The sequence below is a fragment of the Propithecus coquereli genome, unplaced genomic scaffold (assembly GCF_000956105.1).
Source record: "Propithecus coquereli isolate 6110/MARCELLA unplaced genomic scaffold, Pcoq_1.0 Scaffold66, whole genome shotgun sequence".
In the NCBI taxonomy this organism is placed as follows: Eukaryota; Metazoa; Chordata; class Mammalia; order Primates; family Indriidae; genus Propithecus; species Propithecus coquereli.
Window position 1 is genome coordinate 3,208,882 of NW_012152618.1, and position 26,269 is coordinate 3,235,150.

At 50.0% G+C, this 26,269-nt stretch overlaps 1 protein-coding gene across 2 annotated transcripts in view; it reads right to left on the bottom strand.

Moving 5' to 3' along the window:
* Positions 1 to 13,831, bottom strand: part of GPR137B (G protein-coupled receptor 137B) — a 43,808-nt gene extending 29,977 nt beyond the window's left edge. Inside the window, exons 1-2 of one of the 2 annotated variants that reach the window (XM_012660348.1) lie at positions 13,769 to 13,828; positions 13,342 to 13,692 (exon numbers count right to left, since the gene is read on the bottom strand). In XM_012660348.1, the coding sequence (XP_012515802.1) occupies positions 13,342 to 13,362 (21 nt within the window). In that variant the 5' untranslated portion in view covers positions 13,363 to 13,692; positions 13,769 to 13,828. Of the gene's footprint in view, positions 1 to 13,341 lie in introns of both variants that reach the window. The other variant, XM_012660347.1, reaches the window with a different exon arrangement.
* Between the last annotated feature and the right edge of the window lie 12,438 nt (positions 13,832 to 26,269).

The following is a 26,269-nucleotide window of genomic DNA, read 5'->3' on the forward strand; positions in this document are numbered from 1 at the left end:
ACAGTACACTTTTGAATGGGGGAATCGTATGGAACGTGAATCTTAATAAAGCTGTTACAGGCCGGGCGCAGTGACTCATGCCCGTAGTCCCAGCACTTTGCGAGGCCAAGGTGAGAGGATTGCTTGAGGTCTGGAGTTCGAGACCAACCTGGCCAACACAGCAAGACCCCGTGTCTACAAACAAATTTTAAAAATTAGCCAGGCATGGTGGTACACACTTGTAGTCCCAGCTGCTCAGGAGGCTGAGGCAGGAATATTGCCTGAGCCCAAGAGTTTGAGGGTGCAGTGAGCTGCAATGAAGCCACTGCACTCCAGCCCTGGCAACAGAGTGAGACCCTATCTCAAAAAAGATTTTTTAAAAAGCCGTTATAAAACCAAAAAAGAGCAGGGAAGAGGTCGAGTGGCCCCCCTCAGTAGTCAAGGCCTCAAAGCCTGCGGGGGAGAGAGGCCGGGGCAGTGTCCAATGGTGCCCAGCAGATAGAATCAAGGTGGAGAACGAGCCATGGGGTCTGGCCACAGGCGGGCTCAGCCAACCAGGCAGGGCCCTGGAGGGGGAAGTGGGCAGACGCTGGCAGGAGGAAGTGAGAGCAGTGAGTCAATTCTAGAGCATAAACCACTCTTCAAAGATGCGTGTTTGGGAAATGCAAGACAGAGCTTACTCGAGGGTGCAAGCATCTTGCTCTAAGACCAGGTGATGCAAGCATGCTTGTGGGCAGGCAGAGCCTGGCCCCCGAGAATGGCATAGCCGGGAGAGGCAGGAGGGCAGGGGCATAGCGGAGGGCAGGGAAACTGAGGCAGCAGGAAGGGGGGCAGAGGGAGTGTGGGGGGACAACTGTGGGGGAAGGGAAGTCAGGTGGGGGAGCCCCAGCTGCTTCTGGGGAAACTCGATCAGGAACTGAACAGTGAGTACGCGAGGGTCCCTCCTTCCCCTCCCCTCCCTCGGGCGTCTACACGGTCTCTGAAAACACCAGGGTTTTTCAGGGCTTCCGCCACAGTGGTCAAAGGGATGGGAGGACAGGGGAAGCAGGATCAGGCTCGACGGAGAAAGAGGAAACAGCAGCAGCTTTCACCAGAAACCTTGAAGTCCATCATCTCATGAAAATAAAGCATTTTCCCCACAAAAGCAAATTCCTTTTGGTTTTCGCGTCACTTCTGCTTTTGCAAGTCTACCCAGAACAGGTCAAGGGGTGGCGCTGTGAGTGATCCTGGCCCCCGGGTGACTGCTGCAGGGCGAGCTGCAGCTGCAAGATGCCCCCAGCGGGCCGCTGGAGGCCGGGCAGGAACATTCCAGAGCCCGCATGGGTTTCTCGCACGGATCTCTCCCACAAGAGGCCGAGGCCCCCGCACCCCCTCGGTAACCCCTGGCTTTCACCCGACCCTTGCAGACGACACAGGAGGGCCCAGGGCTCTGCGTGTGACGTACTTGTGTCGACAGAAGCAGAGAGGCTTCCGAAGCAGCCGCTGAACCCTGCCCGCGCCCCTAATAAATCAGCCTGTTCACGCGTCACTGGTTTGTTCCCACCCTTTGAACCAGTCTGCCTATTTTTTCAGCTACTAACCCAAGCTGGCATTTGCTGCCTCGCGATCATTTTTACTAGTGTCATGTTGGTGTTTGTGGCAGAAACGTCCCCTGCTATTCTTTGTGGGTATGATGGTGTCCCTTGTGTGGTCAGCGAAACTCAAAAGAGGTGCCCTCTGCTGTCCTCTAACTCACACTTGATTCAGAAGTTCCCTATGCACTCATTTCGCTTTATAAACCCCCCCAAAACATGACCCGTGTCTCAGAGTCTCCACTTCCATGACACCCCTCTGGACACTTCACAATCCTCCCACCCTTAAAAGCTTTGCGTCCTGCCCCTGGGTGCCTGTGCGTGTACCCACCACTCAGTTCCATCCTTAGCACGTTGCCGCATTTGCTCCAGCTGGGTTTTACTTTTAACAAAAAAAATGACACAGTTGAAGCCCCCAGCCCACCCCCTCCCCGGTTCTATTCTCTCCCCAGATAGCAAGCACTGTCCTGAATTTGACGTTTTTATACCCAGGCAAGATTATACTTTTACTAGGTATGTATGTATTCACGGAGTAGCATCCTGCATGGTTTTGTACTTCATATAAATGCATCAATACCTTCCATAGCCTTCTGCAGTTTTGTTCACCCATGATTATGTTTGGAATGTGTCTATGTTGAAACAAACGGCTCTAGTTCACGCATTTTCACTAACACACAGGACAGTTGGCCCTTGAGCAACACGGGTTTGAACTGCACGGGTCCACTTATACTCGGAATTTTTTTCAACCAAATGCGATGGAAAACACAGTATTTGAAGCATGTGCAACCTGAGTATGCAGGGACTGAGGCAGCTTGGGAGTCCTGTATACTGAGGGACGACTGTGCTTGCCACTGCATGAACAGGACACAGCTGTGTATCCGTCTCCAGCAGAGGGAAACCTAAAGATGATTAAGAGTGTGAACTCTGGAGCTGGCTGACCTGGGCTTAAATCCTGGCTATATCAATTATCAGCTGTGTGACCTTGGAAAAGTCACTTGACCTCTCTGTGCCTCAAATACGTCATCTGTTAAATGAGACTAATGGTAGCAGCAGCCTTAGAGGTTTCTGTGAGGATCAGGGGAATGAATACACGTAGAGCACTTAGACAAATGCCTGCTACCTAGTAAGTACTGTCAGAGTGCGCTGCCCCTAGGCTGCTGCTATTATTATTAGTCCTTACGTGTGTTTCCGAACCACGATTCCAAATGCCCAGCTACTGAACTGTGATCGCAGGTGCTTTCTTGACCATAAAGGGAACTGTCATACTCAGAAAGGTTAGGAGCCACTGACACATTCGGTATTTGCTCCCGTGGTCTCTCTGCGTGGCCACTTCCTGATACATTGGGGAAATGACGCCAACCCCGAGGCCCCGGTCTCCCCGGGCAATAGCCATTAGTCAGCTGCTCCAGTCTGTGTTTCTACGTTCACCAGAGCAGGGTGACAGGACAGTCACAGCCCTGCACTCCAGACACAGGATCTCTCCCTTTCTGCAGGGTCCCCTGAAGAATACCGGGTGGCTGTAGGGGGATCTGCGTGTGAGGTCGACTCTCCAAGACAGCAAGGGCAGGGCCCTGTGTTTGGGGTGGGATTTTCTCTTCTTCCTCAGGTCTGGGGACTCGGGAGCAGAGTAACTACCGCGACCCCACTCCCAGTCCTGCCCCCACGGTGGGGGACGGAGAAAACCGAGCATGCCGACTGTGCCGTGTAATTCCGGCTGGGGGAAGCCTGAAGCCCAGGTACGCCCAGTCCGCATCCCAGGCTGGCCAGGTGTGAGAGGCCCCCGGGGAGTGACTGGGTTCCAGGGTCAGGTCTTTACTGTGTCACTTCCCACCTTTGCACTTGGCAAGCATGTGGCCCAAGGAGCGTGCCTCCTGTCCGAAAGCTCCCAAAGGTCAATCTAAGAACATGCCAAATGCTGGCCCTCTGTTTCCCTGTTTTTCTGCGCTGTCTCTTGTCACCTGAGTGCCTGGATTCAGGGGCAAGGCTGGTCTGACCACCATGAAGCTGCTTTGCTGGCCCCTGATTAACTCTGTTTATCTTTCTCAGCCTCACGGTCTATCTGCAAGATAAAAAGTTAGTACGATCATTCATTAAGGTGTCTTTTACTCAGAAGGCTCCACGACATGAAGTGCCTTCCCAGAGGGCGGCCTGTGTGCTCCACCCTGGGAAGCCCCACAGGTGGCTGCAGCCCAAGGGCCAGCTTCAGTCCCAGAGGTGCACTGTCCTGCCCTCCTGCCCCCGGCCTGGGCAGATGCTGTCTGGGCAAGCAGGTCCCCGCTGACGGGCACAGAGGTGGAGACAGGTCATCCTCCCTGCCAGGACTCTCTCTCTGCAGCCTTGTGAACGACAAGGGCTGTGGCTGCACAGGGCACTATCATCATTACGGCGTTTAAGTGCTCTGCCACAAATTGCAGTTCAGTTTACCAGCAGGGACTTGCCCATAATTGTTCCAAATGTACTTAAATAAAATGACACGTTACAAGCACGGAGGACACGATTCTCACCGTGGGAAGAACTAGCCAGCCGGGCCCAAAGGCTGCGTGAAGGAGGGTCCCATGCCGTGTGGCAGCAGTGTGCCACGTCTTACCACAGTGCCACAATCCCTGTTGGCAAACCATGCAACAACTACACAAGAAGTTAGCAGGTAAAATGCCCCAATTTTTCTTCCCCTCATGAACTAACATTCTGCTTCAGAAGGGAGGAGGATCTGAGGCTTTAGACTTTCCCGGGAATTCCTGCCCTAGTGGGCACGTTTGGTATTAGATGATGCTCCCTCTGTCCTGCCACGGGGAGAATGGCCACCGGGATCTCCGGGAGGAGAAGCAAAGTGGCATGACAGAGAGAGGCACCTCCCTGGGAGTGACACCTTGGAACTGTCCCCAGCTCACTGTGGAACACTGGGTTGGGACTTCAGGAACAGTGACCAGGATGGCGAGGGACAAACCGATGGCCCATCGGTAATAACGAGAGGAACTGAGATTGGCTGACCCTAAGCCGAGAGGACTTGGGGAGATACAATACATGCTGTCGAGTCTGTGCCAGGCTGTCTGCCCCGGGAGGAGGGATTCCGTGTGCCGTGGATGGCCCCAAGGGGTAAGAATGGGAGTTAACCAGCACCACCTTCCACGCCCATGTCGGGCTGGACCCAAGATCTGCTGAGAACAAACTCAGGCACGCCAGATGCTCTAGCCTGCCCTGGAGCAGGGCTGTGACGCTGGCTTCCCACACACAACCCAAGACCAGCCAGAGAAACAACCCAGTCACTCCAGAATCCAGCTGTCGTTAGAAGACACCCTGTGTCAACCCACGTCTAAATCTTCACCCCCGATGGCATCCAACAAATGGCCTCTCGTAGCAAGACGGGGCAAACGTGGGTGGAAATCCAACGGCCCCAACCACAGGCAGCAGCCTCAACCAAGAACTCTTCCCTCCACCATAGTGCTAGCAGTTCCTCATAGTGAACGTTTGAGTTTGGAAATAGTTTTATTTCATTGCAGTAAGATTTATTTTGATTATAACAACATTTACTGCAAATGGATTTAACTTACACTTGAATAGTAGCAAACGCCACTAGTTCTTTGTAAAGCACAATGCTAAAGGGAGAATCAGAGATGAAGGGATGAATTAAGCTCCCAACTTTCCTTTGAAAACATTTCACACTTTGTGTCACCACCATAAGGACTGTCACTAAGTAACAGCAGCCTATCGATCCCACAATGGAGAAATTATTTACGTAAAGTCTGTTTTCCCTGCTCTATGCTAAGTTCCATGAAGGGAAGAACGATATTTGACCTTAACCAGATTCTACACAGTATCTGGCATGCAACAGGCAGTCAAAAGTATGTGATGAAACCACGTAAATGCCCACCAACGGATGAATGCATAAACAAAATGTCTATCCACACAATGCAAGATTATTCAGCCACCTGAAGGAATGATGTTCTGATACATGCTATGATGTGGATGAACCTCAAAACATCAAGCAAAGTGAAAGAAGCCAGACTGAAAAAATACATATTGCACGACTCCTTTGATAGGAAATATCTGGAATACAGAAATCCACCATGACGGAAAACAGACTGGTGGGTGCCAGGGGCTGAGGTGAGGGGTTTGGGGAGTGACTGTTTAATGAGTATAATTTCTTTCTGGGGTGATGAAAATCTTCTGGAACTAGACAGAGGTGATCGTTGCATAATATTGTGAATGTACTCGATGCCACTAAATTGTACATATTGAATAGTTTTAGTTTTATGTTATGTCAATTTCACCTCAATGGGAAGATTTTTTTAAATTAAACACTTGTTGAATGAATGAAATGAGTCCTTGTATTGCTTTGTGGAAGCTGGGAGGACAAGGACTGCTGGCGGGGACAGATGTGTGCTGTCTTCCCAGGAAAGGAGTGTGGTCCTGAGGGGGCCTGGCCCATGGTGAGCCGGGGTCGCTCACACCCTGCCCACTTCTCTGACCTGCCACCGGTCATGCATCGCAACGGACTGTCACAACACCCTCATGGGACAATGGACCTCTGACAGCTATGAGGTCCAGGAAGCCAGGGAGAGTAGCATATGAAGTAGGCTACGGCCCAGGAAGCAGATTCCATCGTGTGTGTGGATTTTCACCCTGTGTTTTACAGACTGTGTAACCAACCCAGCAGGTGTATGTGCCATTTAAAAATGGGGGGGGAAATGAGCAGATGACAAAAATCACATGACATCAAGATCATGTCCCCAGGCCAGGCAGCCATGGTAGTGGGTCCCTCCTGTCTGCCGTAGGTGCAGGTGGCCCACTGCACTCTCGTTTCTGTTTATGTCTGTCCTTCCCAACAGACTGTGGCCCTTTGCGGCAGAAGACCCAACTTACTATCCCTGATCCCAGACACCTGTGTGTAGGTGATCGCTATGGTTTATTCACTGAATGGGTGACACTCCCTGAATCACGAGAGAAGTCAAAGCCTGTCTCTGACTTCCCTGAAGGACCTGCCCCAACAAAAACAACAGAACAAATGTGGTAGTGGAGAGAGGGTCTTGGTGACAATCACTGGGTGTGTCCTAACCCAGGGGTTGGCAAACAACAGCTCACAGGCTGAGTCTATCCCACAAGCTGTTTTAGTAAGGCCTGTGGGCTGAGAATGGTTTTTTACCATTTTAAAGGGTTGTTTAAAAAGAAAACGAGAGATGCAACAGAGACCACTTGTGGTTCTCAGGCCTAAGATCTTGACCTGCACCCACTGTGACTTCCTTTCTTGCAGCCTTTTGTCGGGCAAGCTTGAGGAAATCAACCCACTTGTAGAGTAAAATCATTCGGGCTTCATCCATCCTCATACGTTAACAGACTCTACACTTGAGCCACAGGATAAATAAAAAGTGAAATATTTAAGACCCTTTGCAGACCTCAGGGAATGCCTGTCGTCCCAGGTACTGTCTGAACCGTTTGCTGAAGCTATTTCTGTCCAGAGAGAACTGGCCGCTGGAATGTCAGGACAGAGACAGGCTGCAAACCAGGAAGAGGCTGTCCTCCTCTCACAGGGAAGGCAAGGCTGCAGGAACAGCCTGACCAAAGCAGCTCTTGGGGTCACATGATTTTGTTGTTGTCAAAACCCTAAGGAGCTCACAGTGAGATTTTGCTGAGGAACCTTCCATCCTGTTGCTGTTCTTCTCTGGGCAGCCCTCCCCTGCGCTCAGGTTCCCCATCACGCAGAGCCGAGCAGCTGCCCTGGGGGCTCAGAGGGTGGACACAGGGGCAGCCCTCGGTGGGGGACGGCTGCCGTCAGACACAGCCATGGGTGGACTCTGGAACTCACCTGGGAAACTGCATCAGCCTTAGGACAGTGCCCTGTCCCTGCTGGTCCCTGTCTGTCCGACCTCAGAAAGGCAGATGAGCAGAACAACGCAGCAAAGCCTGCAAGTGCTGCAGTGTATGGCACCAACAGCAGGGGGCCCCTGATGGAGGTGCGGGGGAGGGGGAGCCTCAGCCCAGCCTCTGCCATGGGGCTGGATTTCAGACGTGCTGAGTTTGTTACCAGAGTGCTGAGGGCGCTAGCAGAGTCTGGGTCCCCTCAGTTGGCCTGAAACACTGAAGCAGGCCGGCAGGGACAACAAAGAGCTCAGGAAACTGAGCTGTAAAGTCAGAGAGCTATTTCCTGGGAGGTGCTGGGGGGACAGCAGACCGAATGCCCATGAGGAAACCTCTCCCCGCCCCCCACCGCCACACACACAGGTGTACACCCTGCCCCGGCTGGCCGCGAATCCACGAGTGACCATAGGAAGCCAGTGCCAGGGGCCAAGACCACGGGTGTGGGGACAGAGGCCAGGCTCAGCACGATGCCCACCCCTGGACGGCCCTGTTTCCTAAGCATCTCACTTCTTCACAACCACCAGGAGGCCCAGACGCTTCCCTCTTCACAACTCCCAGATCAGAGCCTGGCACACGACAGGTATCTGATAAACACTTCTTGACTAAACTGACTGCCGAGAGCCACGGCAAAAACTGCTTTTATTCCTAAAATCGCCCACCTCCCTTTTTCCTGGGTGAGGGGTGTGGAGGGATGGTTTAGATTAGAGTTTTGGCATCTCCTAGCGAGCACAGGATCGGTCAGTCAGAAACCTGGGGCCTCGTGCTGCCTCCGCATGTCTGGCTGGGTGACCAGGGACAAGTCCCCCGACTTCTCTAGACATCGGCCAGCCCACGTGCAAAACGAGGGGCTGGGCTGCTGGACCTCCCAGTGCCTTCCGCTCTCGTTTCAAGCGCTGCAGTTAGGCACCGCTGACTTGCCACACTCTCCCTAAGTGTACGCCAAGAGTCACTGCCACTTTACAAACACAAAAGTTCTAACTTGGTAGCAAAAGTCGTTTTGATGGCACCGTGTGCATTGGTAAAGGGCAGGGCCAGCCCCGGGACCTGACCTTCAGGACAGTGGCTGGGTGTCTAGGCAAGAGCCTGGGTTCGGGGCTGCTAGGAGACGTAGAGTGAGAGCCTTAATTTAACTAAGACAGAAGAGGAGCAAAGGGAGTCAGTGTAGACTGTGTCTCCTTTAACCCGCGCCGACCCGTGGGAGGAGCATTACGGTTTCCGCTCAGAGAGGTCAGTCACTGGCCATGGGACTCACACTAGGGGCAAAGCCAGGATCTGAACCAGCTCTGCGCCCACTCTTCCCGCTGCTGGTTCACAAGCCTTTGCCGGCCCAGTGCCCATGATGAGCCCCGGCCCCCTCCATGACCCTCAAGCCCCAGCATGAGCCCCTGGCTCCGCCTCACAGCAGCACATGACCAACAAACCGTCCCTGCTGCAGCTGAGTGTGGGGATGTGGAAGTCCTAGCAGGGTTCCAGAACAGGCCAGACCTGATAAATGCCAGCTTCCCATCTGCCCTCTAAGGCGTGGCGAGCTCTCATTTCCCATGGCAGCGTCTGTTCCCCACCGGGAGGACTCACTTCTCCATTTCCTTCCGAGAACCACCCGGCTGACATGGCAGGAGTTTGTCACAGGGCTCGGGACAAGGCTGAACCAGCCTGTTCCATTCAGCCAAATGCAGGAAGCTCAAGAGTCTGAGTTCCAGGCCGCTAACTGTGAAGGGGAATGGCTGGAACACATGGCTGCCCAGGTGTCGCCGAGCCCCCGCCACACCACCCTGTGCGCAGACCTGCTCCACCCAGGAGCCACCCAGGAGCAGAAGCTGCTGCCTTTACTTCTGAGCCTATACCCTAAAACATGGAGGTGGACGGCACCATAACTCCTCATGAGCAGAGACCCCCGCAGGACTCAGGTTTCAGGGTCCTGTACCCCTCCCCCACCCTCCACCCCATTAAAAAGGCAATTTGACATGATGCTTAGAGCAGGCCCTAGAGTCAAAGGCCTTGGTCCTACCACTTCCTGGTGCAGCAGGGAGCTGAGTGGGAGCTCAGCTGTACCCCAGTGTTGGCACAAGGAACCACAGCTGGCAACGACAGGTGCACAACACTGTTCCAAAAAAGCCCCAAGGATCTGAGGCCAAACAGGTAGATACCGACAGAGAGGGCGTGCAGGGTTAGCAGAACCAGTCCTACAGCTGCCTCCCCACCTTCCCAGGCGGTACCAGCAGGGGGAGAGTGGAGACGGACAGCAAGAGTCAGCAGCCGGCTGGCAGGAGAGCACCTCCGCCCAGGTCAGTGAGGACAAAGCCACACGGGAACCACTCACGGGGGTTACAAAGAAAGGCACCGGGCTGATGCTTGCCGAGCTGGGGACGTGCAGGCCCAGCGGGTACAGGCACTGGAGCAAAGCAGGTTTGGAGATGGAGTCCCGCTGGATGCCAACCTGTGCCCTGGAGGCCTGAGAGCACCAGGCACCTGGAGGGTGGTGTCTGCTTCCACCGGGGGTTTCTGCAGGGGGAGGGCCCCTAGGCAGGCATAGAGTGAAAGGGGCCAGGGTGGTGGGCCCAGAAGACACTGGGTGGGGACCCAGCCGATCACTGGTGGGGCCAAGGGAGAGTGGAGGGCCTCCGTGGTGTTGGGCTTCAAGAGAAAAAGAACAGAGTCACAAAGGGGACCTAAAGCCGTGTGGCTGCTCCACCAAAGAAGGGACTGAGACAGAAGGGAGATGGCAGAGGGGGCCAGGAGGAAGGTGGAGCCCACCATGCAAACACAGCCACATGGCAGAGTCACCCAGAGGCAGAGCCGGGGAGAGACCAGAGGCTGACAGGCTGGGAGCCATGAGACAACGTGTCGCTCCCCCGGCCAGCCAGGAAGACGGAGGGGCACAGGCCAAGAGCACAGGGCAGGACACACCCTTGACGCCAAGCCCTGGGACTCAAAGCCTGGCTTGCCCAGGACAGGGTCAGGAGAGGAGCTTTAAACTGGACGGAAAGATTTAATAACTGAGTATGACTAGAAAGCTATAGGATCCGTCTGAAGGGTCACTGGGTGGGAGTGGAAAGAGAGACTTCGCCTAGCAGAATTTAAAAAGCAGTGACTTGGCAAGAAAGTAAATCACACTGAGGCTGTCTAATGCTCAGGTCACCCTAAGATGTGTGCCTGAGGGAGGGTGGGGCTGCTTACCACTGTGCAGCTCGCGCGCTGGATGGAGGTGTCAGCTGGGGGCAGCGGGGCCGAGCTGGGACAGGACCGACCCACGCCACCTCACAGAGTGAGGGGCCCCACACAGGGCATCGTGGACAAGTGTCCTTGTCTCTGAGAGCCTCAGTGGGGAGAGTAACAGTACCCTCCTTATGGGTCATCAGGGAGGCTGAGATGAGTACCTAAGTCCCAGGCACGGGGCCTGGCATGAAGGACTCGACAACAACAGAAAAAAGCTTCCTCCACCTCCTGGACCTCCCTTCCGGTTCATTCCCAATTTCAAACCTCTGGCCTGCTGCTGCCTTCCCACCGCACTCTCCTCCTTCCCACCCAGCCTTGGGACCCACTTCCTCTCCGAGGACGCAGGTCCCACTACAGTCCCCTATTGCTTCGATCCCTTGAATCGTGACTTAATTATGTCGCTTACTTTGTATCTCCCCAACTCAATTTCAAGCTCCTGGAACACAAGGTGTTACATTTAGAGAGTTATTCCATTGTAAGAAATTTCCAATACTGTACCGTAAAGGACAAGCCTCACACTGGCAAGGCACAGATGTGGGTGTGACTCCTGGCTCCACCATACACTGACAGTGTGACCTGGAGCAAGTCCTTTATAACCTCTCTGAGCCTCAGTTTCCTTCTCTGCAAAATGGGAACAGCAGTACTTTCTTTGGAGGATTGTTGTAAAAATAAATAATACAAACTGCTTAGAACTGTCCCCAGCAGATAGTACATACTTCTTAATTGTTAGCTGCTACCCGCCCCCCAGATTGGATTTACTTGGTCTGAGAAGGGCGGGGGGGGCGCCAGGCAGCAATTCTAAAGTTCCCCATTTTAGGCGATTGCAATGGTTGAGAATCTGTGTAAGAGAATGAGTGTGAGGAGAAAGGAGATTGGAGGCAGGGGCTGGGTTGGGGGTCAAAGGGCAGACCCCTTTCTAAGACCCCAGAAGCATCACAGTTTTTGTCAGGAAGCCAGGAATGACTTTGTCCTGCTGGGGTCTGAGATGCCACCCTCTCCTGCCAGCCAGTGTGCCCTCAGGTGAAATGCCCTCTGCTGGGGTGCCCACTGACCTGGGAGCTGTAAAGGAGACAGGGCCGTGACTTTGGGCCTCCTGGCCAGAGTGGCTCTGTCCGCCTGGTCACTTTTTCCCTTGCTCAGCGTTTACTCATCAACCAGCAGATGGTGCAGAAAATGTGTAGCCCTGCCCCTAATCCGGCTCTAAGTTCAGAATGTGCATGTGATTTCCAGAGTGCCATGGCAGTTCCCTACATTTTCCTTTTTGTTTTTCTCTCAAAAAGGGACAAGAATGAAGATCTCAATATGCAATACTACCAATGCCAAAGTTCCCGAGGTAACATCAACTTACTTGACTTTTGCATCTTGCTGGAACCACCCCATTTCGATTCAGTGACAAAGCCCCAGTGTCTGTCTGCAATGCAGCCTACTGCCTGAACTGGTTTGCAGGTTTAAAAGCAGTATTTGGGCAGACAATACACATTACTCTCAGACTGGAAAATATGCTGATACGCTGGACTTAATGAGAAGGCTCTGACTGTAAGACCCATTTTTAAAAGATTATGATATCAACTAAATATGACACATGCTATTTTTTTAGCCAAAAGTGTCTGCTCCAAATCTTCAATGAGTCGCCCCCACTGTACCAGGGCGATTCTTTTTCTACCTTTTCTTTTCTTTCTTTTAAACAATGACGCTTTCTTTTGAGAACCAGAGACACTGTTATAAGAAATAAGACGCCTGCTTGCATGGGTCCTCTGCTCATGAGACAGCTCTTAAATTACCCTCACCAGGTGACACAGTTGGCACCTTCCCCTCGGGCAGAGTTCTAGTGAAAATGGACATTGTAGTGCTCGGAAAGCTAATGGGAATTGATGAGGAAAACACTGTGTTCTGAAACCTCTGTGCAATGCTTTTCAAAGTATTTGCAAAGCGCAAAGCGCTTTACAATTACTGTACTCTCATTAAGCCAACCCCCACCGACCGGTAAAGAAGCGGCCCAGTCACTTCATGAGGCTCTCCCATGCTCTCATTAATAATGTGCCTCGTAAAATGATTTTAGTGTGTCTGTAAAAAAGTCCCGGTAAACTTTTATGGCTTTTTCCTAGGGCCTGTGAGATGAGCTCAGACAGTACGCCTGATCTCTGGTTGCGGCAGCTCCGGGCTGGGTGTTACCCTAGACTGCTGTTTAGCAATTCGGAGGAATGAGTTGGTAAGTCGCAGTTCGGTTGAGCTCCTAAACAGAAGGTGCAAAGCATCTCATCCAAACCAGGACAGTCCCACCCTGCCGTCGCTCAAAAAAAAAAAAAAAAAAAAAAAGGCACTGCTTGGCCCAAACCTGGAGACCAACACGCAAATGACCTTCCCAGGCCAGGGGTTAGGTGTCTTGGGATAGAGGGGAAATTCTAGCGTTCAGGCCTCCCTGCTTCCAGCAGTCCCGGCTCTGGCGTGTGCAGACGCTGCTGCGTCGTCCCGCGCACAGAGAGGCGCCCGGTACCCACCGGACGATGGGAGTGACCGGTGGCCTTCCTTCTCCTCGCCACTTTTGGGAATGGGAGGGGGTTACCTAAGAGAAAGGCCCGCAGGCAGGACACGGCTCAGACGAGCCCAGAGCCAGTGCCTTGTCCTCCACGCTCTCAGGCCCCGTGGCTGCGCCCGGCCCCTGCGGCTGCCAGGCGAGCGCCCTCCGGAGCCTCCCGCCCGCGGGGCTGCGTCCGCGACTCACCTGCGTGAAGTACAGGTTCATCAGCGTGAGCGTGAAGAACTGGAGGCACACCGGGAAGCAGTAGAGCAGCCAGAAGACGAAGGGGCTGAGCGAATTGGCCGCCACGAAGTCTTTGAAGTAGAAGGAAAAGAGCACGGTGCGCAGGGAGGCCCAGAAGAGGCAGAGGAAGAGGAAGACGCTCTGGTAGCTGAGGCGCTTGTGGCGGTAGCGCAGCACCAGCCAGAGCTGCACGTAGATGAACACGAAGAGCAGCGCGTAGAACACGGTGTAGACGACCGTGAGGCCGAGCTTCACGTAGGGGGGCACGGCCGGGGTCAGCGTGGGCTGCAGGGAGTCATTGCGGACCGGGACCTCCATCGGGCCGGGGGCGCTGCCGCGCGGCCGGGGGCGCTCCGGCCTCATCGGGGCTCGCGGCCGCCACCGCTGCCCCCGCGGGGGTCTCCGCGCATCGCGCTCCGCCTGCAGCCGGGAGACTGGAGGGAAGAAAACAAGCCGCACTTCCTCCCCCGGCACCACATGATTCACTGGGGCGGCCTTTGTCTGCGATTGGCGGCGCCGCGCCCGCCCCCGCGCGCCCCCCGCCCGGCGCGCCCCCGCCCCGCACGGTCGGCTGCGGCCCGCCCCTCTCCCGGCGCCGTGCGCCCTCGCCACGCGCGCCCCCGGCCTGCGCGCTCCCGCACCGCACGCCCCCAGGACGGCGCGCCCCCGCCCGGCAAGTTCTCCGGGCCGAAGCCTGCACAGCGCGCCCCAGCACCACCCACACAACCCCCACCCGGGGATCGACCCCCGCACTGCGCGCCCCAGGACTGCCCACCCAACCCCCATCCCGGCACCGACCCCCGCACTGCGCGCCCCAGCACCACCCACCCAACCCCCATCTCGGCACCGACCCCCGCACTGCGCGTCCCGGGACTGCCCGCCCCGTCCCCGCGCGTCCCGGGGACCGTGCTCCCAGCCTCTCTCATTCTGCTGATTACTTGTTTTGCAGGAGTTAATTCTTTAAAAAAAGAACAACAAAACAAACATTGCAAGTTCTTCCCCCCGCCCCCCAAAAATAAAACTTGACGGCTCTGTGGCTACGAGCTGGCCGGCGTCTGGAGTGATGTTAATTTCTAAATCCAGAAATGCCAAAGACTGGGTTTGTGTTTTTGAGGTCAAGTTTGTATACTGGCAGCAAGCAAACGGACGGGCCCCGCGACTGTGCCTGGGTCTCGGAGGTAGGCTGCCCCGCTTTCTCCCGGGGTCCCCGCCGTGCGCCCAGCGCCCACCTCCCAGCGACGCGGCAGTGCCGGGACGCGCGCGGGTGGCGGGTCCGTGGATGGAGCCCACCCGGCTCGAGAGCGAAGCGGGGCTGCTGACGGCGTGCAGCCTCGCGTCTGGTCCAACCCGTCCCGTAGGTGGTCTCTCCGCCCGCCCAGGAGCCCTTCTTTCGCTGTTGCTAAGCGGGTCACTGCCGCTCCCGGAGGCGGCACTTTGTGCCTAACTGTGTGTTCTTTTTCCTAAAGAGGATCTGGAGGAGCCTGAATCCACTCTGGCTTGTCCTCAGGATTCGCGTTTACAACACTCCCAATATATTCCAGGTGATTCCTCAGGGCCAAGTGTGCCTTTGGTGTCCAGCTCCTGCTCTAGTTTTTCTAATCCTTTTCCTCTCTCTCCCTGTTGCTATTCAAGAGAAAATATGCAGTTGGTCGCCCCACCTCTGTTCTGGTGCGGCTCAATCAATTCTGCGCAGAGCAGCTGGGATGATCTTTCTAGAGAATACATCTGACCCTGTAACTGCCATGCTGACTGCCCTTCACTTGCTACTCACTGTTCTGAGGGTAAAGTCCAAAGTCCTACCCCAGTTTACTTGCCTTAGGTAAGCTCTTAAGAGGTGTTAAGCAGTGTTAACATCTCTTAAGTCCCCCAGGCCAAGAAAACTTTCCGCCCCTTCCTCCAACAGCTGGCCAAATCCTCTTCCTCGGTAAGGGTGTTACTTCCTGCAGAGACCCCTTCCAGACCACACCAGCCACCACACTCAGGATCAGGCTGGGTGCTTCACCTGTGTGCCTAATTGTTAGTCACTCCCACTTGTTAACACGTTTCCTCAGGATAAAAAACTATGCCTTGTTTACTGGGGTCTCTTCTGACACATTGAAAAAAAAAATCTATATACTTTTTATTACACTGAAGGAATATAGTTTTCAGAAATCCAGACTCTGATATTTCTCCACTGTGCATGGGCTCTATTCACAAGACCACCTCATGATGGAAGGTGGCTGCTGACTCTCTCACCATTGTATCCGCATCCCAGGCTGGCTTAGGAGAAACAGCAGAGGAATAAAAGGTACTTGTCCTTTCCTGTTTCTGGAGCTTTCCCAGAGGTACCACATGATGTATCCACGTTTGGCTCGTTGGTAGGACTTAATTACCTTAGCTAGTTACAAGAAAGATTGGGAAAGGTGGTTTTATTTCCACATGGCATTGTGCACAGCTAAAAGTAATGGCTCTGTAATTAGAGCAGGTAATCTTTACAGCACCTTCAAAGCAGCTGGAAAGAATGCCAAATGTCTGCAACAGTCCGCCCCTTTGGCTACCTGGTGTCAAATGTGCTCCTTACCATCCTCACAATTCTGAAAACAAAGGCAATATACAATAAAGATGCTTCCTCTTAATATAAAGCAATGTCCCTTGTACACAACACATTCCCTCCTTCCCCCAAAAGGTCGTCACTTTCTGTGTTGAGCTCCAAGCTCAGGAGCTCTGGATGACAGTCATCCCTCTAATTCTGTCATAGTCCGATCTCAGTATTCTGTGTCTCATGGACTAAATGATCGAGTTATCCATCACTAGTTTGTCCTATATAAAATAGTAGAGGAGGCCGGGGGTGGTGGCTCACGCCTGAAATCCTAGCACTCTGGGAGGCCAAGGCGGGCGGATCGTTTGAGCTCAGGAGTTCGAAACCAGCCTGAGCAAGAGCCAGACCCCGTCTCTACTAAAAATAGAAAGAAATTAGCTGGACAACTAAAAATATATAAAAAAAATGAGCCGGGCATGGTGGCGCATGCCTGTAGTCCCAGCTACTAGGGAGGCTGAGGCAGGAGGATCACTTGAGCCCAGGAGTTTGAGGTTGCTGTGAGCTAGGATGACACCACGGCACTCTACCCCAAGCAACAGAGTGAGACTCTGTCTCAAAAAAAAAAAAAAAAATAAGTAGCAGAGGAAAAGGAATGGAAAGAAAAGGGCAATTAGTTAACATGTTAACATATACACATATGATACTGCAAGGAAGAAAATACAAGTAGAAGTTAGAGTTCTTATTTTTGCAGCGGGTCGTACAGCTATAACTGGTGTTTATGACTCTTTAATGCATGTCACAAAATCCCCCTTGCCCTTCAGGCATCTCAACTAGTCAGGGGTCACCCTCATTTCTGAAGGATCTGAGTTGTTAATGTTTGACATTGGACGTGCCAGTAGCTAGAGACACGACCACGACTGGATTTTGTCTATTCATCTCCTTTTGACCACCATATGACAGCAACCCCATTTCCCTTTCGTTGTCTCTGTCATCACAGCTAACACTATAATACTCCTTTTTGTAGTTCACCCACTTGCATAAGGAGTCTGAAATAGCCATGGTTTCTGTAGAGGACACTTTGGGAACAGTTTCTTGTTGTTTTTCTCAGAATATTCCTGGGGCTTGAACGCAACTCCAGGGCGCCCTTATCTGAAAACAGTAAGGGCTAGAGAGTTCAGGATGAAAACATCAGCTCACCGGAGACGAAACAACAAGGAACAGGGACGTGTTGAGTCAGGACAGTGTGGGAACAAAGAAATTGCGCTGGGACAGTTGCCAAACAGGCTGTGTTATAAATAAAGAAGCTACAGCAAGAAAGTTTGCTGCAGTCTTATACCGTCTTTGTGTGTCTGTGTCTCTTTGTAGTGGCTGCAGTCGTGTACCGTCTTTATGTATGTCTGTGTCTTTTTGTCTCTGTGTTCATTCCTCGGCCCCAAGAAACGGGCCATGTCAGTTTCAATTTCCACTTCAGTAAAACCTATGCTTGAATCCCCTGGTGGAAGAATTCCTCCTTGGTTACTAAGACCTTCAAACTAGCAGAACCCAGAGGTGAAGGAACAGAAAGAAAAGAATTGCGAGTAAATCATTGGCTGTATTAGTGAGAGGCGCCATTCTCTTGGTTGTTGTAGTCATGCGTTCTGACTGCAGGACAGATAGCACCATTTGTCAGCTTTGGGTTCGGAAGAGATTCTATGTACTGTAGGTCAGTGACACTACCTTTCCAGGCACTGTCTTCCTGCAGGCACATAAGTCTGCAATTGGTGCTCTCAACATTCTATAAGGCCAGCTGCCACTGGCGGACAGAAATTAGGCCACTTCATTTCTTCATTTAGTGTAAAGTGAGGTCCTTAGTCAAAAGCAATATTGCGTAGGACACTGGGGTGATGAACAAGGCACTCAGAAAGTCCAAGGATGGGGCCAGGCACGGTGGCTCATGCCTGTAATCCTAGCACTCTGGGAGGCCGAGGCGGGCGGATTGCTTGAGCTCAGGAGTTCGAAACCAGCCTGAGCAAGAGCGAGACCCCGTCTCTACTAAAAATAGAAAGAAATTAATCGGACAACTAAAAATATATAGAAAAAATTAGCCAGGCATGGTGGCGCATGCCTGTAGTCCCAGCTACTCGGGAGGCTGAGGCAGGAGGATCGCTTGAGCCCAGGAGTCTGAGGTTGCTGTGAGCTAGGCTGACGCCACGGCACTCTAGCCCGGGCAACACAGTGAGACTCTGTCTCAAAAAAAAAAAAAAAAAAAGAAAAGAAAGTCCAAGGATGATAGCTCCGCCGGCATGGTGGGCAAGGAAGGTCAATCCAAGTTCAGAAGCGTTGTCTGTTCCAATGAAGACAAATTGCTGGTATCCTCCGTGATTAGAGAGGTCATGTAATCTACTTTCAGGTGACTCTCTAGGACCTCCCATGAGTTTGGTACTTTTTGGGAGACTCAGAGTTGGCTGGTGATGCTGGTAAAAAATCGGACAGCCTTGGGAGGAGAAGTCCAGATTGTTAAAAACATGGGTCAGTTCAGTCCCTCCCTGCATGGTGTCTGTGTCCACGAGCCCATTGAACAAGCAGTGGGCCAGCTGGGGACAGTTATCACTTATATCCACAGAGCATGTCAACTCACCTACCTGAATGCCGAGAGTCTCCAGTGCAGCTGGATCTTTGGTGAACCTGATTTGGTGGCTTAATGGATCCAAATAACATCTGGCCCAAGACGGGCAGCTCAGATTGCATGGTAATCGCGTCTCCTTGATCAGGCACTCGGTCTTTTCTATAGCCCAGTAGCAAGCCAAGTCTTTTTCTCAAAAGGAAAATAGTTATTTGACAAAGAAGGCATGTATTTTCCCCAAAACTCTTATAGTTGACCCTGTGTGTTCCACGGTGAGAAGGCCTATGCAAACCTACCCCCAAAGCTTGAGGAAGCTGAGGGGCCAAAGAAAGAGGCTGACACATCCAATTTCTCAGAAACATTTATTAGGCATTTAGGAACAGAAGCCATGTCTCATTGGATCCAGATGGTGGGCCCCCATGCCATTATTCCCCAGACCTACGTCTTGTATACTGTACGGAAGGAAGGTGTAGGACAAGTGAAGTCAACACCTCAGGGAAAGACAAGAATTTCCCTAAGGGAAGAATTTATGGTAAGCGGTGAAAGTAGAAATCTTAGAGGCATTCTCAAAACTGAGGTTAATCAGAAGTCAGCATGGTGGAGGAGCATCCAAGATGGAGTTGCTTTATCCTCCACATGTGATTCTTCTAGCAGGGCTTCCCACAGATGCCATGCAAGGTACCATACGTTGGAGGTACCCTCTAATATGCCATGGACACTTTGAGCACCATTAGATCCACTGAGTCTTAGATAACAGATTGCACTGCGGCCTGAACCAGGTGGAGTGCCTCCTCTGCCTCTGGGCCGCCTGTCCAAATTAGCACCCTTTTGAGTTACTCCATAAGTGGGTCAGAGAAGCACAGCCTAATGTGACAAATGTTGCTCCCATAAAGAGGACCTCCAAGCATTGTGCCTCTCTTTCCTGTAGGAGGTGGTCTAAGGTACAACAACTCATTCTTCATTTTGTAGGAGATATCTCAACCTAGAGCTTAGACCTCCTCAAATGCTTCCTTAAGTTCTCAGGCCCCTGTAGATTCATGAGATTTATTTCCCACACCATACTCTGCGTGTTTCTTACATATCTAGAATAACTGCCATCCCTGCCCTGTAGGTATTCATAGCATGAAGTCATCAATGTAGCAATCACTGTGATGTCCTGAAGAACACTGAGATGAGTAAGATTGCTGAAAACCAGATTGTGACACAGAGCCAGAGTTGGCTTACTCTGAAGTGAGATCGGAGGGTGTCCTTACAAGATGAGACAAAGCAGCTTTGGGAGGTCTTTGCTTATTGGGAACGAAGGGAAAAAAGTATTTTCCTCCAGGGGCTTTGTGAGCTTGCTGTATTGAAGCCACCACTGTAGTTAGTAACCCATTGACTGCCATGCGAATTGTATTTAACTCAGGCTAGTTTTGAGCCCGGGGCCTCATGAAGCAAAACCCTGCAGTTGGTTCTTGAAAATCTTACTTGTTGATGCTCTTATTGTTACAATTAATATTGACAATTTAATTCTAAAGCATGGATTGCGTTGCATATAACTCACACACAGAAAACTATAAAAAATAACAAATTAGAAAGGATTGTTTTGTTTTAATAAAACACGATAGCCCCAAGGAAAAATTTTTTTTCTAGTGTGACAATGTGTTAAGCTTATGATAATCTGTTTTCATTCTTGGAGATCCCTCCATCTTCTATATCAACTGAACAGCTAAATGGAGAAGTGATAGGAATTTTACCACTACAGGAATTTTACACTACAGGAATTTCTGTGGCTTTCAAGTCCAAGAGATGGATATGTGCATAACACTCTCTGTTGCGATGGCTTAAGTCAGACCTAGAGAGTTTTTGTTTTGCTTCTATCATATAGATTAAGTGGGGCCATAGAGGGCTGCGTGTCTATTTTTGTCCTATGGGATCACGACCAGTTAGTTTCTGCCAGGGATCGCTGATGTGCAGGCAATTCTGACTCCCAGACTGCCGCTGGGAACAGTCGTGGGCGTCATACCTTCCACTGAGATAACCTTTCCCTCACTGGTGGTTGTGACACCGTTGGCCTCTGGACCGAGGATCCCAGCACACCTGAGGGAGTCCATTCAACTCCAGCAGTTCTGAACAGCAGCCCTGATGTCCATAAAATAGTCATGACAGTGCCTTTGAGAGGTCGGGGGACTCCTCTCACCAATATATTCCTTGGCGCCTTGACAAAGGGAGTGTCTTCTGGTCCCTCCCCAGGGACCCGTCAGGGGATTGGTGAGTGGGCCACTGCACAATACAACCACACCAACATTCCTATTTCCTTGGGTCCTACTTCTACGTAATGCCAGAGAATGTCAGGCATCTCAAGTTCTCTTGAATGGTGTGTATGGCCATCAAGTCCAGGTTTCATTCAACCAGTGAACCAGGCAAACAGTTAGAACCACTCCCTCTGCTCCAGGAAGCACACTGAAGTAGAATCTCTTGGTAAACAAATGTTCTTGGCCTCCTTCCCTGGTTTAGCACCCTCGGAATCCATTCTCACATGTATTCCCAAGACTTTTTACAATATAAGGAGCAAAATCTTGCAGTTATTGTGGTGTGTAAGCCTCCTTCCAAGTCTGGCTTTGTAACACGAAGGGTACGATGGTATCTAGTCGTGTTTTTGTCTAAAGAAAGAGAAGAGGGAGGTACAAGGGGACTTGACTTTTTCCTGCAAAGTGACTTCTTCAGGCAAAAACCTCATGGTTTTTCAATCAAGGAAGGAGCAGCCTGTTCATACCGGGAGAAGGGGCTACTTCCTGTGACAAAAGAAGCTTTGTACACTCTGCATTCTCAGTTCCTTTTGTCCCCATTCCCAGTCTCTCCATTCCCGCTGTTGCCAATCTATCCCCTAACTAGCACGGAAGAGACAAGAGGAGGCTGTGCATTGAACAGAGGCCGAAATCAGAAACCCGTAGGCTCTCCCTTTTGGTTTGGTTGTGGTTGCAAAAGATTAGATATTCTTTTAGCATAGTCACTGAAAGTCCTTGGTTTTCAGTCTGTGCCTTGAACTAGAATTGAAGTCTTCGCTATTCACTTCTTGAGCTATCCAGCCATTAGAATCGACCACCTCCCCCCACAGTTCTTGAATTCTTTTTGCCCTTCATGCTGTTGTCTGGCAGCATCCACTGTTTCTGAAAACTTTAATTTCAGTAGGATCTTCATTACACTGGAAGACCTTTACTGCAGGTGACCACAAATGATAATTTGTGCCATGAGCTATCTTAACACTACCTGAATTTTCATTGTCCTCTGACCCAACCAGACCAGATAATCAATCTCAAATTCTCCTCATTCTCTGAGGGTATGTTGCTGCCCTGGTGTCAATTTCTTTATTTCCCAGAGTTCTTGGTTGCAAGCAACAGAAATAAGATTTGGTTAATTTAAGCAGAAAAAGAATTCATTAAAAGGCATATTGTGTAGCTCACAACATCTTCAGGGGTGCTGGAGGAGCTTGGAAGCTAAGGAGGGATGACACCCAAAGTAATGCTGCAGAACTGGTTCTATAATAATATCGCTGTCACTGCCACTGGCTCTGACGCTGATAGTTTGCACCACAGGCACTATCAGTGCTGGATAGTGGAAACTACCTATATCAGTTAGGCAAGAAGATAGTTTCAAGTAACAGAAAATCTGGCTAATAATTAGTTAATAATAAATGTTTATTTTTCTTAAGATACCTAGATGTCAGTTTTAGCATTGATTCAATTGTCCCCCCAAAAAATCTGCCAGGGACCCTGGCTCTTTCTGTCTTTCTTCTTTATGACCCTTAGTGTATTGGCTTTAATCCTCAGCATTGTCCTCTCATGGTTGCAAAATGGCTGCTACAGCTCCAGCCCTTACACTTGTATGCAAGGCAGAAATCAGAAGACAGAAGGAATGGCTTCTATGTCAGGATGGCAAAGGTTTACCAAAAAATCCCAAGTCAGATCTCCACCTATGTTTCCCTGACCAGAAGTATTCCATAAGCTATTGAAAGATACAACAGAAGCCAAGAAAGCACTCATTTGGCTTTGGCCATCTTTATAATAGGGGTAGGCAAAGGAAGGGGATTGTAAAGGGTGATTGATGGGTGAGCAAATCCCTCTCTAGACTAGATTATGCAGTTCATGCTTCTTGGAGTCACAAGCTTCAGATTCAAAGTCTGGGGCAGGGACATTTGGTTAGCACAGCCTAGACCATCTACCCACGTCTTAGCAGCAAGAGTGGCTGGCAACATCACAATCTGGTGACAACCCAAAATCAGTGACTGAGGCAAAGATCTCAATCAATGGAGGTTTATTAAGCCAAAGTTTGAGGGTGCACCTGAGAAAAACGCAAACCACAGATGAAATCTGTGACTGTTTCTCCAAAGGGTAATTTGAGAACTTCAGTATTTCAGAGGGATAGCACATACAGAAAGAAAAAAGGAGCAGGGGAGGGGCAGTGAGGCAAATGGTTCTTTCCTGTGAGGCCCGGGAAACCTGCATTTTACACAGGATAAAGCGATTGTTGGAAGAGAAAAAGGGAGCGAAGGAAGCATCAATTATGTAGATGTCCCTGGGCAGGTGAAAGAATGATTGATCTTGTCTTGTCTCTGTTCTGCACCTGGAAAGATAAAATTGTAATTCATTATTAGTGTGGAATCGAACAGACTTTAGTTTTAGGAGATAGACTTCACCTGCAGACCTAAAGTTACCATTTGTACGTCCTTGCTATGGGAAGTCAGCAAAGAATTTCCCTATGAACGATCTGTGGGGACAGTCCTTCCCAGATGCCAGAGGCCTCTTCTCTTTCCATGGAGATCTGGCTCATGCATAAAGTTAGTGACAGTTACTCATTTGGGAGGGGGTGTTGCATGACTCAGCCTCCAGGCTTGACCTTCCCTTTTACTTAAGGAATGAGGGTAGGGGGTGGTGGTCCTGAGATTTTTGTTTTCCTTTACCCTGGCATCTGCAGCTTCTATGGTGGAAAATTCTACTTCATGAAGTAGGGAATTCCTCAATGTAAGAAGAACACCCCTATGCTGGGAGGCCACAATGGTGACGAAGATCTTTCCATATTGTCATAGATCTTCCCAGATTATTTTTTGCATGTATAAAGTTGAAAATTAACTTTTTGGAAAATGGATATAACATTTGCATGAAATTATCTTTTTTATTATCTGATTTAGGAATTCTTTTATGCTTCCTTTTAAATATTTAAGAAGTGAGAGGACGGCTAAAGAAGGGATTCCTGTTTTGCCTTTTGACTGGTCTCAGAGATCCAGCTACCTATGGGCATCTGTCACAGCCCCAAACTTCCTACCCTGAATATCGCTCAGGTATCCAGGAACCCCCAACGTGAAGCTGCCCCAGGCCCCCTGACCACAGCATGCGGGTCCCCCAGACCCTTGCCACGCCCCCACCCATGCTTCCTCCCCAGTAAAATGTAGTTGTCTATGTTCCACTTTAGAGGACTAGAATTTCTAAGGTGGTAATAGCTCCTTTCCATAAACAAATCCACGCTGATATTTTCCTGGGAAAGAACACTTTGTACCATTTGGTACTGCTGATTCTAGCCACAGAAATGAATTATCGTTAGGAACCACATAACCAACCACGGCCTGCTCAATCTAGAATATTAATAGAGGGCCCTAGAAGGAACACACTAACCAGAAGGAATATCAGTCCACTTAGGACAGGCCCCATAAAAAATGGAAATCTTTACCTAACAGTAGAGGATCACCAGAAAGTGCTTGTTTACATTCATAGATGTAAGTTGTTAGAGCCAGCTATCTCAGCAGTAACAGCAGCCAGAGAATTATTACTTTTTGTACATTTTTAAAATTCAAGCCTTGAAAGCTTAGTGTCATGTGGCTCTCAGACTCCAGATTCCACCCATAAAAGACTTTTTGTTTGCTCTAGGCAATGACAAATCCAGCGTTACCAAACCTAGAGTGCTAGAAACGCACAGTGATCTCCTCATGGCCACGATCAGCACATACTAGGTGTTGGATTCATTATGAAATGAACAACTGATGAATTGTTCTTAGCCACTCAGGATAAAGTCAACATTTCTTGTGGGTATTTTAGTCTAAATCACAATCTTAAAATTGAATGCTAGGAGTGTCAAAGGTTTCAGGAATGCTGAGATTCAAGGAGTAGGTGAGATAGCATAAGTGATAAGGAGGGTTTTGCAAGCTATGATTATTCTTATGGAAAAGCCAGAAGTTCTTTTTTTTAAAAGTTCCTATTTTAATGAATAAACTTACTTTTTGTAAAATATGTATGAATCGTATACCTATTTGTGACTTCACCAAGTGGTACAACTATCACCATAAATCTGCATTAGATTGTTTTCATCCCCCCAATAATATCAGATTTTAATTTAAGTAGGATTCTTTATAATAAACTCCAAATCTAGGACAATCCTTAACTAATATCTACACACACAGGCAGATGGTATGGCCCTCCTAGGATTACTCAGAAATCTTCCTTTAATGAATCAATAATTTCATTAAGATTTTGGTATTAAGCGGATCTGGGGTAAAAAAAGAGAATTTGGTATAAGCTGGGACCCACAGAGGTCAAGAGCATGGAATGTATCCAGTTTGCCTGAAAACCGAATGAAATTTTTGCTACAAATGAATCCCAAGAAGTACATTAACATTATACTGTGCCCCAGGGAGGTCATTATAAGTGGTTTGCTCAAGTTTCAAGGGGAGAAAACTAGATCCAGTTCTTACCAGAAATTCTTGGAAAGGCATTCAAGCTGCCTGGTAATGTTCAACGTTCTTCTTAATTAGGTTCCCATTTTCATCTCCAGGAAAGGTAGTGTTTCATGTGGCACATGCAGGAAGAGACAGCTTATGCACCCACGGAACTTCATTATGTCTAAGGGCCTGAGAACTGTTCACATCTTATTTTCAGGGTGTAAGATGCATGCACTGCAGGGAAAATTAGCTATTCTGATTGCACCCCGGGTCTCTGGAGGCGTACAACACATTTAGCCCCTGATGGTGGTGGGACTATCCAGGCTGAGCTCAACTATGCAGGACAGCCTTGCCTACAGCCACAGGGCAGGGCGAAAGGAGTAAAGGTAAGGGACTTGCTCAAAGTCATTCTGAGAAAGCAATTCAAGAGTTCCAGCCAGATCCAGTCTTGTGGGGCCTGAAGCTTATTTAATAGTAGAGATCCTCTTTAAGAAAAGAAAAAACAAAATTACAGACTTAGGTACTAAAGTGAATATTTATTTAGAAACAGAAAGTTGTTTAGAACAAGTTGCAAATTTTAAGAAGCTGACCGATACTACAAACATCACAAAATCCAGAATCATGCAATATTTTTGCTTAATAACTGCCTGAGGCATCTCTAGATACCCTTTCCCTACATTTTCGTGGCTGCGTACTCCTCTTCATAAAAGAATGACGCTGCAATATAACTTTCTATAGAGAGAATAGAAAGGTAATTCTTTTCTCCAGCACATGGATTAGATTTTTTTTTTTTATGATTATTTTTGAAGTTCAGGAGAGTTTCTTTCAGCTTCACAACTCATTATTGTTAGTCTTGTAGATATTTAAGGTTGCTTTTGAAGTTTGGGGACATTTCAATGAACCTTTCTTTCATTTATGATCCATAAGTGTTCAGGGCATTTCAAGTTTTCTTATGCAGTGATTAATCTTAAATAGTCTTTAATTGAGGACATTCATTACCCAATTTCTTGTGATGTCCATGTCCTGGCTTATTATGAGTTTTAAGTAATCTTCATGTTTCAGGCCCAGCCTGCTGAATGGA